This window comes from Antedon bifida, chromosome 6, assembly GCF_963402885.1.
Source record: "Antedon bifida chromosome 6, ecAntBifi1.1, whole genome shotgun sequence".
Classification (NCBI taxonomy): Eukaryota; Metazoa; Echinodermata; class Crinoidea; order Comatulida; family Antedonidae; genus Antedon; species Antedon bifida.
In genome coordinates, this window is record NC_136231.1 from 22179195 (window position 1) to 22194068 (window position 14874).

At 33.1% G+C, this 14874-nt stretch overlaps 3 protein-coding genes across 3 annotated transcripts; 2 read left to right on the forward strand and 1 right to left on the reverse strand.

Annotated features, from left to right (window-relative positions):
* Positions 1-72: 72 nt before the first annotated feature.
* LOC144845262 (caspase-7-like) lies at positions 73-2907 on the forward strand. Its single transcript, XM_078702451.1, has 6 exons — positions 73-207; positions 728-806; positions 987-1258; positions 1920-2095; positions 2370-2505; positions 2601-2907. The coding sequence occupies exons 1-6, from the start codon at positions 198-200 to the stop codon at positions 2834-2836; spliced, it is 909 nt and encodes a 302-aa protein (XP_078558577.1). The 5' UTR covers positions 73-197; the 3' UTR covers positions 2837-2907.
* A 1040-nt stretch (positions 2908-3947) lies between these two features.
* Positions 3948-8354, forward strand: LOC144844356 (cytochrome c oxidase assembly protein COX18, mitochondrial-like). Its single transcript, XM_078701228.1, has 5 exons — positions 3948-4088; positions 4994-5561; positions 6225-6375; positions 6752-6984; positions 7509-8354. Exons 2-5 carry the CDS (start codon positions 5040-5042, stop codon positions 7698-7700), a joined length of 1098 nt encoding a protein of 365 aa, XP_078557354.1. The 5' UTR covers positions 3948-4088; positions 4994-5039; the 3' UTR covers positions 7701-8354.
* Positions 8355-8389: 35 nt separating this feature from the next.
* On the reverse strand, positions 8390-14114 carry LOC144844355 (dolichyl pyrophosphate Man9GlcNAc2 alpha-1,3-glucosyltransferase-like). Its single transcript, XM_078701226.1, has 12 exons — positions 13962-14114; positions 13222-13306; positions 12706-12795; positions 12374-12462; positions 12058-12211; positions 11521-11703; positions 11292-11427; positions 10681-10851; positions 10264-10334; positions 9901-9969; positions 9086-9215; positions 8390-8717 (listed from the first exon to the last, which is right to left on the reverse strand). The coding sequence occupies exons 1-12, from the start codon at positions 14065-14067 to the stop codon at positions 8544-8546; spliced, it is 1458 nt and encodes a 485-aa protein (XP_078557352.1). The 5' UTR covers positions 14068-14114; the 3' UTR covers positions 8390-8543.
* Between the last annotated feature and the right edge of the window lie 760 nt (positions 14115-14874).

A 14874-nucleotide genomic window follows, 5' to 3' on the forward strand; every position in this document is an offset into this window, starting at 1 on the left:
TTTTAGTATTTATTTTGGTGATTCAGATTCACATTTTTAAAGACTTATTAACTTTATGTTAAGATAAAGGTAAGGTAATGACGAAATAAGTTGATAAAAGCGTAATGCTTGGTCAAAGTGCTATTATTTAGAAAGCATTGTTCAACAACAGAACACAATTATTTTGTTCACTCAAAATTAAAATATAGTAACTTGCAATGGAGCCAGGTAATTATTGCTTTTTTGTATAGTAACTATTGTATTTTCATATAGTATTGTATTTTCGTATAGTAATTAGTAGGCCTTTTGTATTTTCGCCTGAATTCTTCACTTCGGTCGGCTGTCAGAGCCCTTTGACCAATTGATGTCAAACTGCTATATTTCACTAATACTGGAAACAAATACGTGTACATTCGATCCGTAAATTTCCTTACCAAAAAAGCAGGCTATAGCTATTTTGTTTGTAAAAATACGTAACTAGGCCTATAGAGTACAATTAGGGATGATTTTTTTGTCTCTTGCAAATTGAGTAGACAGTCACCGTTTGTTTACCTGCATGGAGTTCCTCCATGGTTAAGTTTACCAGACAACTTGACCACATTTAATTTCAGCATCTGCTTTTTTTGTTCATTATTTGGAATCTTTATATACCTTTAAAAGGAAAGCAACGCGAGATCACAGAAATGTGAATGGCTTACTTGGTCGTGTAATCTCATCTAAATAAAATATTTTATTATTAATAATATAGACATGAATCAAAATACTGAAGTGGACTTGTACAAGGTCAAGCCGGATGATGTTGATGGTCTAACACCAACATTCCGAACGTAAGAATTTGGTTATATAAAACAAACTTTATAATTCAATATTTGAACTTTTTTATCTTTTCTCAGAGATCTTCTAAATGTTTATTATTATAATCGTAATTTTCTAGGAATGTATTGAAAAAGTTCTAAATTATAACAATACCGCTAAAATAATTGTGTTTCTCCATTTCATGAAAGCAGTATGGTTCTTGAAAACCAAACAAAGAAGCAGAAAAAATGGATCGAAAAAATTCAGACGAACCCCTGGAAATTTGAATATAATATGGAGAAAAAAGGACGAGCATTTATCTTCAACAACATAATATTTGACATGGAAGCAACCGGAATGCGAGATCGAAATGGCGCAGACAATGATGCTGACGGTCTTTTCGATGCCTTCAGGAAAATCAACTTTAAAGTCAGTACCCATCTCAATTGTACTGTGGAAACAACTAATCGCATCTTAGAACAAGGTTTGTATACATCCATTTGCTGATTTATGTTATTGAATAGGTTATATTTACTTCTTCTTACTCTAACTTCTTCTTACTCATTTCCAGCTCTGGATAATTACTATTTCATTATTAATATTTTTTATTTAATTATTTAAGTTATTTGTTTATAATGTGTATCCTATTATGTATTGTCTATTATAAGGTATATGTATTACATTGATTGTTATTGTTGTAGTGTACACACAATCATTGTATAATTATTGTTAACCACCACATTCTCTCGGACGATACCTTCAGTCACATACCACCACACGCCAGTCTTACACAGCTAATGCTATTGGATAACGTTAAAGGCTCTTCCTTGTAATATGTGTGGTAGGCCTGTGTCTCTCCATTTGAGTCTAGTATTCTTTGTTGGCATTCACACACAATTTTGATTTAAATTGATTTGATTAAATATTTCACTGAAGTAGGCCTATATATAAATATTTATTTACATTAAGTGGTATTTATTTTAGGCTATATAAAAAAACATTAAATGTGTTTCCCTTAGTCAAATGTGAATGGTACGTCCAACTGATGGTGTCACAGTGATGTGCAGGGTCTTGATATACAGTAATTGTATAGACCTACATTATTGTTAATGATATGGTAACTTATTATCGTTTATTTTATTTAGCTGCTCGAGTTGATTATTCACAATTCTCCTGTTTGGTTATTGTATTTATGAGTCATGGTGATGACGGCGTTCTCTACGCTACTGACGGCCATTTCCCTATTGGCAATTTGACAGCTCCATTTAAGGGCAACGCATGTCCATCTCTTGTGGGGAAACCTAAACTGTTTTTTATACAGGTAATTTCTATCATTATGGTATGTTAAGCTCTGTCTACACTATCAAACTTTATGTGACACAAAAAATGTGATGTGCCCATGGACATGATGATGTCATATCACATCCACATTTAAGCATATCACTACCATATTTGGGCACATCACATTTTTTGTCCCATAAAGTTTGATAGTGTAGACAGGGCTTAATAGTTATTACAGTAATTAAAGCAATTTGTTCTTTGGTCTTATAATAAGACCTTTATTGCCGAGTAATAAGTAATATTCTTTAATGTAGGCTTGTCGAGGACAACGATTTGACGAACCAGTTGAGATTGATGATGCCGAAGATGAGCCAGATTCTAGGCCCCAAGAACCACGGCAGAGAATTCCAGCAGAAGCTGATGTTCTGCTTGCATACGCCTGCCCACCAAGTAAGTACAGTATTATATCAATGTTTCAATATAATATATACAACCCATAACTTCAATTCAGTAATGTTTTCTTCATTTTGTTTTTCTCCACACAGACTATTACTCATTTAGGAGCACGGTGGACGGAGCATGGTTTATTGAAGCACTGGAATTTGTTTTAAAAACATATGCACCAGACGGACTTGACATTCACCAGATACTCACAAGAGTATCTCACCTTGTTGCCTATGAATACGAATCGAGAACCGACCGTAAAGAAACATCGGGGAAAAAACAAGTGCCATACATCGTTTCCACGCTTACTAAAACAATGTATTTAAAAAGTTCATAAGATAGATTATAAGGAATTTATTTTGTAAGGCTTAACCGGCCATATCAGAGTTATAATATAACATTATTTATTTTTCAATGAGGTTCTTTATAACGAAGACATGCTAATTGTGGTTTGAAAGCAATTTGAAGATGTTTGATTTGTTTTACAGTGTAAATTTGGGCGAATGAAAAATAAAAGACAATAGGCCTACCATAGGGTATATAAGTAGGCCTATGTCATGTCACTGAATTTACATATTTAAAGTGTTGGTTGTTAAATGGTGACTTGACATTTCATAAGTACGGTATCTACGAACTTACTTTTTTCTCTAGATTTATTTTTTTTATTAAAGTCAATATAACTTATTATCCCCATCATACCACGGGGTAAGACCAAACGAAGTAAGAGGTTATGTTCTAAATGTTTTTACCTTAAAATACAATTTAGGCGGTAATTATAACATAAATAATATTGTTTCTTAACGATATTAAAACTCTTGGTTGAATATATCTTTTGGGACATTTTGTCCAAAAATTAAATGTGTACATCTTGTATGTTACTTTTTGAAAACCGTTGATTATCGTTTCAGGATAGTATCATCATCAGAATCCTTATATGAAATCCCGAAAATCGAACGGGATATTTGGTATAGATGAAAGTTCATCTCGATTGCCAGCTATTTCGATAAATCCCGTCCCGGAGAGTCCTGCATAACAACAAAATAAACCCCGTTTTCGAGAAATTTTGAGAAAAAAATCATCACCATTATCATCACCGCCCCGTTTAATACAATACATGATCATTGTATTACGCCTATAGTGTTACGGTGAATGTATTTGGGAGCTTGAGTTTTATTTATATAAAATTATTTTAGGCCATAGGCCTAAAAGAGATAAAGAAGAATGTGATATAATAATTAGGTACATATTTTGAACGAAATTAAATAGGCAGGCAAACTCTTATTAAAATATTATTTATCTATATATTTAGTTTCCCCTTCAAAACAAAAATTACAAATGCAATTTCCCGATACCTACGTATATTCCGAACTTTCTGTTTAATAATAATCCGGAACCCGAAACACAGTTGACTCATTAGGCGCGCCATAGCTGCGACCGGGCGTCGTTTGTTGTGTTGTCGTGACGTGACGTGTATGGGATGCTGCAGCGCATGTGTGAATCGCCAGTTCCAATTCCAGGTGGTTTAGAGGGTCACTGTACTGTGTAGGCCTAGTGTGTTAGCAGATTTTGACCCACTAAAGACCACGCATGTATGTACAGTGTGTTTTATTAAGCAAAAATAATAGCTAGGCCTAGGCTTAGACTTAAAGTGTGCCAAGTGGGACTGGCCTAGCTAGGCTATCGATTGTGTCAGACGATCGGGTCCAGAATCGTGTGGACGTTGGCCTTCTTCTGGCCCAAATTGAGGATGTTCTGGTCCCAACATACAGTAGTAAATTTATTATATTATTGTGAAATTATGTTTGTTTAAATTTAAAATTATAATCAGGCCTGGCCCTAGGCATTAATAAATATATTTACTGAATCTAGAAACCTCTGTCATCACACTGCCTTCATATGCAAATGAACATAAATATGCAAATTAGCTAAAAAAACTCCCACGTTTTCATATCTCATCATAAACTAATAGCCCATTCATTACAATTTTTGTGGCAAATCCTATGTTTTCATACCTATGATGGACTTGTAGCATTTCCGGTGAAAATCAGTTGAAAACGCAATTTATGTCACGCTTGAGTAATTTTTGTCCAAAAATTAATTTTCTTGAAATTTAGGTTCTAGATAGCGGTATTTTATTTTGGGAGTGTGCAATGTTATCTTCACCTAACTCTCTCAGCCTATCAATGGTTGAGACTGAGGAATATAGACGTTTAGACAAATGTTAACTCTAAAAATATCATCACCCGCTCGATCATAAAAAAATAAATACAATAAAATGAAGAAAGTAGTATACAAATATCTATGATTTAACATGCATTCTTTTGTTGTATAGTGTAACAATACAGTACGTAAAATGTGTGACGTGACATTAAATGATCCCATCTAAATCTGCCCCTGTTTTTCTGAAAATTTGTTTAAGGTTTATCAACCAGTTGCTCTTTGTAAATCTTTTTGAAATTGCTGAATATTACATTTTAAATTTGTTTTCTTACAGAGTACATACAGTAAAATCATAGAGAAAGTTTAGAATATCATTGTGTATGATGTTGAGGTCTTGTTCATCACAAATAATTCTACCAAGGTCCTTTTTGTTCAAAAACAATTTTAATATTTCTAAATATCGAATACAAGCTACAAACATTTCTAGTCTTGTATCAAAACGTTCAATTGTATGCATCAGAAATGAATTTAAGCATACAAAACATTTATGCACATCAAATAGTTACATGGTTAAAAGGAGCAATTCATCAGAGGCTTCAAAAAGTGTATACGAACATATTTTGGCTTCCGAACCAATTCATTTTGCTCAGAGTGTGTTAGAGTATGGGCATACAATCACAGGGCTTCCATGGTGGGCCAGTATTGCTGTGACAACAGTCGCATTAAGAGCCTTGCTAACACTACCACTTGCAATATATTCTCAAAAAATTCAAGTAAGGATAGAAAACTTACATCCAGAGATTTTACACAATGCAAGGGTAATGTTCCAGCAGAGGTTTGCTTCACAAGCTACACAAGAAAAGTGGAATGAAACAAAGATGAAGAAGGTCATAACTAAGATGGTAAGGTAATCAAATTAGATCATATTTTTGTTTACAATTGTTGAGTTTATACAAAGTAAAGTATACATCTGATCTTGTACTGTGTATTCATTTGTAAAGCCACATCAAAATATTGGATTGTCTTTTACAATTTATTGTTCCTAAACATATGCTGCATGACTAGAATAAGCATATTCTATACTGTATGTTGAAACACCGGTTCTCGTCAGATTACCGTAGAGCTTGGATGGGAGAACATCTGGGAATACTGGGTGCTGTATATGGAGCTGGGGTCCCATTAGGCATTTGAAATCAGCACTTCTGACTCTTATGGCAGCCGCTGCATCTAGTATCTGCCTCAGACGTATTGGCTTATGCCTCTCCTCTGGTCAAGGTGGGCACTGGACGAGAGAAGCCCTTCGTCAATGTTAGGACCAGCCAAAGTTGCCTTAAACAGTCCTGGCTTAGTCATCATTCAGATGAAGACTAATTGACATTGTCAAGTCGGCCATTTATACTATACAGTAATGTTCACATTAAGTTTCTATTGATTTTTGGGGATGAGAGGGGAAAGCTGATTGAGAGATTTTCCACTCACAGGGACCAATCCTAATGCATTTGATGCCTGTTGTCTAACTGTAAAGGTTTCTTTCTTAAATTATTTGATGTTTATTAAATCTTCAGATGAAGAATTCAGCAAAGCAGATATATGTTCGAGATAACTGTCATCCAGCTAAGGCTAGTATTATGATCTTAACTCAAATACCTCTCTGGATATCTGTCTCACTATCTCTCAGAAACATGACAGGAGCAATTTCATCCAACTTGTATTTAGGTAAAGATAATTTGTTAATTTAATTGTATTACAGTATTATTAAGAAAGGGATAGATTCAATATATAATAGTACTTAAAATGGATGTTGTATGGTTGAACAATTTAAACAATATATAATATTCTCAATGTCATTTTAATCTTAAATGCATGTACATACCATAAACAAGAAATGAGGGACACCCAGATCTTCTGAAACAAATAGACTGTCTGTTCTATTTTTACATTTCAAGGGGTACACTAGGAGTGATCCACCCTTGTATAACCTAATTTTCCCTCTGCCTACAGTATAATTAGAAAGAGACATTATATGTCTAAAAATTACTTTTGACACAATAATGATTTGTACTAAGAATATTAATCATCTTCACTATTTCAGATCCAAACTGTGTTGTGCCTACATTATCTGATGGTGGTACATTGTGGTTTACTAATCTTGTATTACCTGACCCATTATATATTTTACCTTTGGCTGTTGGACTGCTGAATTTAATCAACATTGAATTACAAACACTGAATGTTAGGGAAGGATCAAAGTTTCCAAAATTGGTTACAAATATGCTGCGAGGTCTTTCCATTATCATCATACCAATTGCAGCCTACATGCCTTCAGTAAGATTACTTATGTCAATCAGTCAACTAAATACTACATGCTTTGTAATGTTACTCTTACGCATAGTTCAAATCACATGCACAGATTTCAGTATTCTAAATATTCTCGTGATGACTTTTGACTTTTAAATGTTTAACCAGCAATGTTCCTGATTACCTTATTGATTTTATGATTTGATTATCAGTTTAAATACAAGTATGCATTCCATAGTATTAATATGTATGTCTGTCCATATTTGGGCTGGGTCTCCAATTATGGACATTCCGTCGTACTTGAGAATTCCGGCAATGGGCCCATACCCAACACATATCTACCCGACACATATCTAGTTTATAAGTACTGTATAATAATTATTATTCTGTCTCAATTCCATATCGATTGACCATACCAGCACATCTTGGAATACCTTGTCATATTTCTTGTATACAACACAGGCAAGAACTCGTATATAGACCATTAATTTGTTGTTTGATCTTTTGCTTTCCAAATTCATTATACACAAATTATTTTGATTTATTTTCAGGCAATTACTCTTTACTGGATGACATCTGCCAGCTACAGTGTTGCTCAGAATTTATTTCTTAAGCTACCGAAAGTACATCTCGCCTTGAATCTTGTTCCTAAAAGCACCATAAATGATGGTCATATAAAAAATATAAGAACACTTATTAAAGATAAGTATTCTAGCTCCAAAAAGACTGATATGGAGAAGTGATCATGTAGATGCAAGTTTTCTCAAATTATGGAATGAATAAAACACATAAAGTACAGTACTTTTTCAAATTAAATAAATCATGTATGATTTCACCAAACTGTCAAGTTAAAATCATGATTGTTAGGCATTTGATAAATAGGCAAACTGCCTTAAAATATCTTGACATGTTTTGAGAAGCTATTCTCATCATCAGAACAGAAAACAACGCCTATAGTACTCGTATACCAATAGGACAGGTTGTATGTAAATGAGGAAGTAATTAGCATGATAAAAAAACCCAGGAATGTAGACAACAAACAATCATATGGCTAGTGTGACGCTTATTAAACTAATTTAATGTATACAACCAACATGATGTTTGTGGAAAAAATGCATATAATTTTGTATTTGAAACATCCGGCTTTGTCTATACAAGATGATCAGCAGTGATTTTGTTTTTATTTTACAACCTGTTAAAGACATGTATGGTACTATATTAAAATTCATATTTTAAAGTTCATTAATACACATCAACCATCCTGGAAATAAAATTCAATAAAATGTATTTTTTTTAACATGGAATAACTACCTTAAATTCATTTGTAATTTGACTTTTTATCATCCTTGCTGGTGTTATTTAAAATAATGAAAATATTAAAGGAATTTTTTATCACAGTTCACCTATGGCAATTATTACTTTGGATTTGTCTATTAAAAGTGTGCTTGAAACTATGTTATTCCTAATGTTACTTCAATCAATATAAATGTATCTTAATTTGTCCTTTTCAGAAAAAATGAATTAGTGGGTGTAGAATGAATTTTATCAATTCTGATATTGCTCATACTGTACAATATGATGAACTGTTAATCAGCCACACTTGTAAACTGTAGGTAATGACAATACACAAAGAACACCAGAAAATGAGCACACGAGTACGCTGATATAAGCAGTGGATAAATGTCGGGATATCTTGCTGGTGGTGGTACTAGCAGATGGCTTATACACAGAATTGACATTCCAAGCATTGACAGCCAGAACTGTAAAAAAAGAATAATTATATAGATTTGTTTAAAAAATAAAATACAGCACAATAATACAAGAGGATGGAATGTCTGGGAATTTCTCCATGGGTAGACAGACCTCTCAACAAATGAAATATTCAAACATTTCATGAAAGCATGTCTAAACTATAGAGGGTGCTACAACATTTTGAAAATATATCAATCAATATTTTTCAAAGATATTTGCCTCAATAATAGTATAATAATAATAAAACTAGATTTTTCAATATTTATAACATTGGTTTTTAGTTTCTTTTTGTGGTTGCAAAAATGATCTTGGATATGGACCCTCATATAATACATCTAAGGTTCATAAAGACAACCAAATTTTACGGCAAACTTACAATTATTTGTATATGTATTGTTTTCTTTAACTTCTGTGAATCGAGCAAGACATTTGAGGCCATTAAAAACAGAAGACATAATACTGATGTGGAAAGGAACTGGCCATCTTTGATCAGTAGAGGAAACATACTGTACATATGGAAATAAAAATACATAATTTTATAAAAAATAATGAAATAAAGAAAAACAGATATTATTTTAGTAACATCTAAAAACATGTCTAATCACGAATTACAGGAGAAAAAATAAAGCCATTCAGTCTAAATGATACTTTGCTTCAGCAGTGGCATCATGATAGGCAGCAGTGGCATCAGTCATGATAGGCAGCAGTGGCATCAGTCATGATAGGCAGCAGGGACGTTTCGCCCCATTTTGTAATTAATTATTCAATCAATATGTTTTAAATATGGTAGCGGTGGCTAAGGAGGGTGTGCACTGAGCACTATATATTGACTAGAAATTAAAAAGTGTGAGTGGTGCGATCTTTAGACATAGGCCTACAAATGTCCTCGAATAAATATTTTAAGGTGTGGATCCAGCCTACTTGAAGATAGAGGGGAGAGATTTGCAATCTGTGCCATACACTTGGCTGGCAGGAAAATTGATTGTTTAGTCCAAACATCTTATAAACTTGATAAATTACCACTAACGTGTATATTAAAAGTGGGATGTTTCGGCCTAAAAGTTGGACACCATTCAGCTGGAATGTTCCACAATGTGTAATGTAAAATTTGTCTCTGATGTTGCCATTTTCTCAAAACAAATATTATCAGATTAATACTTTGGTGAAATTTTTACCAAAAATATTTATTACCTTAGTACTGATGTCAATAAAAACCAGGTACATTCAAAAGGTTTTTCTTGTAACAAAAGGCAGACTGGTCTAAACAAAAGCAGATATTAAAATATATCAATGGACAAATCCTGTGAAAGCCAGACATTTTGTGGGATAGTTAACTATTAATTCCTGGAACTTATTTGATAATGTTATAAATATATTCTAATATGTGTTTTATATTGTTTACAATTCAATCATTGCACAATGTATCTTCAATTTTTTTTAATAAAATGTGCCGTATTCAGGCCAAAGACTATGTATATTGCAATCATGGTATTTATACATGCCCCTCATGTGTTAAGAATGCAATTTAACTTGAGCACAGTATCTTATACTTACAGGGTAACCAACAAAATTGATTTTTCATGTACTTGAAATGAAAACAGGAAAAATGCTAATGAAGAATTTATCTGAAAATATAAGGTCAGGTAACATAAAAACATTTTCTACACATTTTTGTATATTTTTTGTTCTTACTGATCACATCATTTGAATGAATTAAAACAAATATTATTTTTGTCAAAGACAGCATAAATGGTTATCGTAAATCTTCTAATAGTAACCCCCCTTCGAATAGTAAACCCCTTCTATTAGTAATCCACTTTATAATTCAATCTATATTAATAACCCAGGGTTACAATTAGAAGATTTACGGTATCCTATAGTTCTAGAATTAAACTTCTGTTGTTTTATGTAAGAATGTATGTTTATATTTATGTCGACTGTTATTGTACTAAATATGCGCTTATGACTTACTAGTGCTAATCTAAAGCAGCGGATTGTTGGCCTAAAAAGTAGATGAATTGCTGATGGTAATAATGCTAACAAGGTTGAAGCCAAAGCTATCTTTATTACTACATCTTGTGAAAGCCTTTCTCTTGTTCTTATTATAGGTTCTATAGAGCACCAAACATTTGCAACTTTATCCTACAAAACAAAATAATTTTAATCATTGCACGAAATTGGTTTGAAAACATTAGTAAGGTATATTATGCCATCTGGTACATATTTATACCACTTGCCAGATAGTGTGTGTTAAGGCATACATTGGTCAAGCAAAATGGAAGTAGTTTGTGTTGTATGGAGGTTAATTTCAACTAAACCCCACCCTTCTGCTCACACCAATGAGACCCCTGACCCTGATGGAACAGAAAGGATACATTTCCAAAATACAGTGGTAATGTCAAATGATACATTTCTTCAATCTATGGAGGTGATTTAGTAGACATAAGCTGAATATCACTAATGGCAGGCCTGACTATCGTCATGGGTCACGTAGTAGTGGTTTGTACCTTCAGACTACATAATATGTAAGGAGTTTTTATTAACAATTGTCAACATCTTTATAGCAGATAACTGAATCTTACCTCATAAAGCCCTCTTGCAAATGGGAAGAGACGATGTAATACTTGCAGAACAGATTCAACACTAGTCAAGAATGGTAGCCAGCAAATAAAAAACGACACAACCACAACTACTCCAATTTTAATTAGTTTCCATAATCTGTAAGTAAAAACATATGTTTTTGGAAGATATGCTACTAATACAAGTGTATCTAATACAAGTGTATCTCATATACTGTATCTAGTTCCATACCTATTCTCATCAGACAACCTGAAACATCTTCCAAGTAGGTAACAGAAGAATGGCATAGCATGATATAACTCCATTTGTTTGTAATTCAGTGCTAAAACAAATAACATTGACCCCCAAAGGTCGTGGTTCGTTGACAGGGCAATGGTTGCCAGTAATGCAAATCCAAGACTTGCATTGTTATATCTGTATACGACTATGTAAGGAAAATAAGGCATAATATTGCTCAACCTCAAGTATAGTGGTTATTCAGTGTATATATTTTAAAATGGTACTATTTTGTAAACATTTTGTACCACACAAGTCCTGTTGATGTTGCATGTTCAAAAAGTCAACCTGTAGTGCGAGGCCAAAATCTGGATGTTCTCATTTTTTATCCTTGCCATTTGGTTAATTTTGTATTCAAAACTGTGCTTAAGTTTACTTTGGTGTGTTACTATTCATATTCCTTTGTTCTATCTATCTATTTATGTTATAAATTGCTCAAGCAGCTTAGTGCAATCAGTTGTCTAAGTAAGTCATTTCATTTCAAAAGGATACTGAAAATGTCCGTGATCAATAACAATGAGTCCTGGGTACAGTAGTATGATCATTGCAACCCTCAACCAATCAAAACTGGATATTTTCTTAGAACTTTCGAACCAGCAAAAAAGGAGGACAGCTGGTATATACAGAAGAACATCTATTGCCAGAACTAAAGAAGCAAATATAATCAGTAACTATCTCAAACATAATATTACAGCATATTGTGATTTTGCTATATAGATTCTATTTTCTTGGGAGTTGGCTTTGTTTATACATTTGGTCCTTTAAAAACTGTGAATGTGTAACTTTTAATTTGTGTTTAATCTTTTACCTGAATACCTCATAAAAAGTTTGTGTTCATAACTTTCATAACCATGAGAGCTATCAAGCTCTACCCAGTCTGCATTTAGAAAGGATGACCTAAAAAATAGAATTGTATCATATTTCAAAATAATATAAAAAGCATATTAGCAAAGCAAAATACATTTAGGAATCATTTTTTTACAACTGAAACAAGAAGACAAATCAACAATACTGAGCCCTATGGCTACTTTTTTTTTTGTCAAATTTTCCTCTAATACATTTCTACATGAGTTCTAAATACCTTTTTATAAATAATATATTCAGCAATTGCTTTATACAGTAGGACAAAAATAAACTTACACTTTTCCACAAATCCAACTGTGGTATGCTGTTAATGGTGGATAGTCTAAACCCCAGTACTGAAGATTATTACCTGTGCCATTCATGTACCTAAAATATGAATATATATGGATGAGTAATACCATCACAAACAAAATGCTGTACTATGGAAATGTTTGTAAAATTGTATTGAAATGATAAATACGTACTACGGAAATACACACCCATCATAAGGCGGGCGAACAGAATTCGGGGCCTGGGTTCTACTTAAAGGTCCTGGTTTGGGTCCAGGGTGAAGGGCCTGAGGTGAATCCACTGAAGCCAGCACACATCCAATGTTACAAAGCGAAATTTCAATGCTTACATAATATTTGTTGAGAAAAACATTTGGTTAGAAATGCTTTTTGTTTTTGGATGGGGTGAGGGAGGGGGTCGCTGTAGATAAAGAGGAGGCGGGATTGATGTAAAAGAGGGATTGACTGGTACTCATACTCAATAATCAAGCAATCAAGTTATTCAATTTGACTGGGCACTTACCATTGACCAATTGGAAGGTTGGAAGTAACTTCCATCCAATGTCTTTGGGCTTCATAATCTCCAAACATTGGTGGTTTTCCAGCACCTGTTACAAAATGTACGATTACTGAAGTTTTTAAAAAATGTAATAAAGGCTACAGTACTTGTTTAAAGATGTATTTTCCCCATGAAAAAATCATTTGTTGTTGAATATGCCATTTAATTATGTCGCATTATTATAGTCCACCTTTACCAAAAATGGGATCCAAAAAAAATTACTTTAATTTAATTTTTTTTAAACTGTAATTTAAAGCAAACAATAGTCAAATTGGGTGCCAGCCAATTTGTTTTTGGTTGAATTTAATTAACCCTTTATTTTGTCCCTTATAAGGGACAAGATAAAGGGAAGTGATTAACTTTATTTATTAAAACTACAAAATAGCCTTTAAAGTCTGATTTAGTTAATCTTCATTTTTCATGTTTTTAAAAATATAAAATGGCGACCAGAATTAAAGGTTGAACGCATTTAACATCTGTTCTCTAGTCTAAGGGCAAGTCTCATCCATTCATCATATGAGGCATTTTGGCCTTGTTGGCGCACCATGAATAGGGTACTTTACTCTGAGCTGTCACATCTATATTTAACCAGGCGCAGCGACACGGAGCGCCTTAGTTAGGCCAGGTCTCACTAGCCAACAAGAGGCCTAGGACCGGAACTAGCCTAGGCCCTAATGTCTAATGACAATCCATCGTGAACATACCAGAGTATGGATTTAAACTAACTGACCAACGAACTAAAACTGCTACGAGGACGACGACACATATTTGCATCCACTGGTTACTCACAACACGGCTAATTTCCCCCATTTTTATTTAGGAAAAACGCCGGGTTCTCCCAGTAGCTCGATCGCTCGTCCTTTTCTCACGTGTCAAGTTTTTGTATGGAAGGCAAACAACGCACAAATAAGGATTAAGCCCAGAGAGCTTTATACATTTTTTGGTTGTTGAATAGGCAATTTTAATGTCATAATATTTTGAAAACAAATCTAAAAAAACTAATACTACCATATAAAACAGTAATTTAAATGAAAAATATAGACTGCGAAATCATTTTTTGTTGTAAAAGTGAATACCTACACAAACTTATATGACTACTCTACTTTACTTTATATTTCAGTAAATTAAAAATGATTAGGCCTAAATATTGCAATAGTGTTTGTTTAGATGCTGGTATGTATTTTATAAAATTAACATCACACAGTCACATTTCACATATACCATGTTTTATTTCATCAATCTTTTAACAAATACTGCACTATACACATTTTGCAAGTGAAGTTTACTTCTGCCACACCACCTTGGTGGTGAAGGATTCGGTAATTTTTAGTCATTCCAGTGCATTTCAAATTATGTATGATTTTATTTTTTTACGTTCCAGGGAATATCTCATTGATATTGTATCCGTTTGTTATTTGTATGTTTATGAAGACGCAGTTTTTTAGCGTGTTCCACTGATGTAAAGGTGTAGTTTCAATAAATAAATATATTATTACACTTTGATGATAAAAAATGCATAGCCCAATTATTTTTTTTACCATTCGCACACAATACTTATTTAGCTATTTGACAATATAACTTAATTTGTTCTTTTTGTACGCATGACATAAATGTTTG

What these genes read in the sequence shown, in the direction of transcription:
- LOC144845262 (XM_078702451.1), top strand. An exon ending in TAATCGCATCTTAGAACAAG is followed by an intron (nt 1,259 to 1,919) that starts GTTTGTATACAT and finishes TATTTTATTTAG; the next exon opens with CTGCTCGAGTTGATTATTCA. An exon ending in CTAAACTGTTTTTTATACAG is followed by an intron (nt 2,096 to 2,369) that starts GTAATTTCTATC and finishes TCTTTAATGTAG; the next exon opens with GCTTGTCGAGGACAACGATT.
- LOC144844355 (XM_078701226.1), bottom strand. Translation starts at nt 14,067, where the DNA reads ATGGGGGAAATTAGCCGTGTTGTGAGTAACCAGTGGATGCAAATATGT. An exon ending in GCTGCTTTAGATTAGCACTA is followed by an intron (nt 10,335 to 10,680) that starts GTAAGTCATAAG and finishes TTATATTTTCAG; the next exon opens with ATAAATTCTTCATTAGCATT. An exon ending in TCAATTTTGTTGGTTACCCT is followed by an intron (nt 9,970 to 10,263) that starts GTAAGTATAAGA and finishes GCTTTTGTTTAG; the next exon opens with ACCAGTCTGCCTTTTGTTAC.
- LOC144844356 (XM_078701228.1), top strand. Translation starts at nt 5,040, where the DNA reads ATGATGTTGAGGTCTTGTTCATCACAAATAATTCTACCAAGGTCCTTT. An exon ending in AGAAGGTCATAACTAAGATG is followed by an intron (nt 5,562 to 6,224) that starts GTAAGGTAATCA and finishes TTAAATCTTCAG; the next exon opens with ATGAAGAATTCAGCAAAGCA. An exon ending in TTCATCCAACTTGTATTTAG is followed by an intron (nt 6,376 to 6,751) that starts GTAAAGATAATT and finishes TCACTATTTCAG; the next exon opens with ATCCAAACTGTGTTGTGCCT.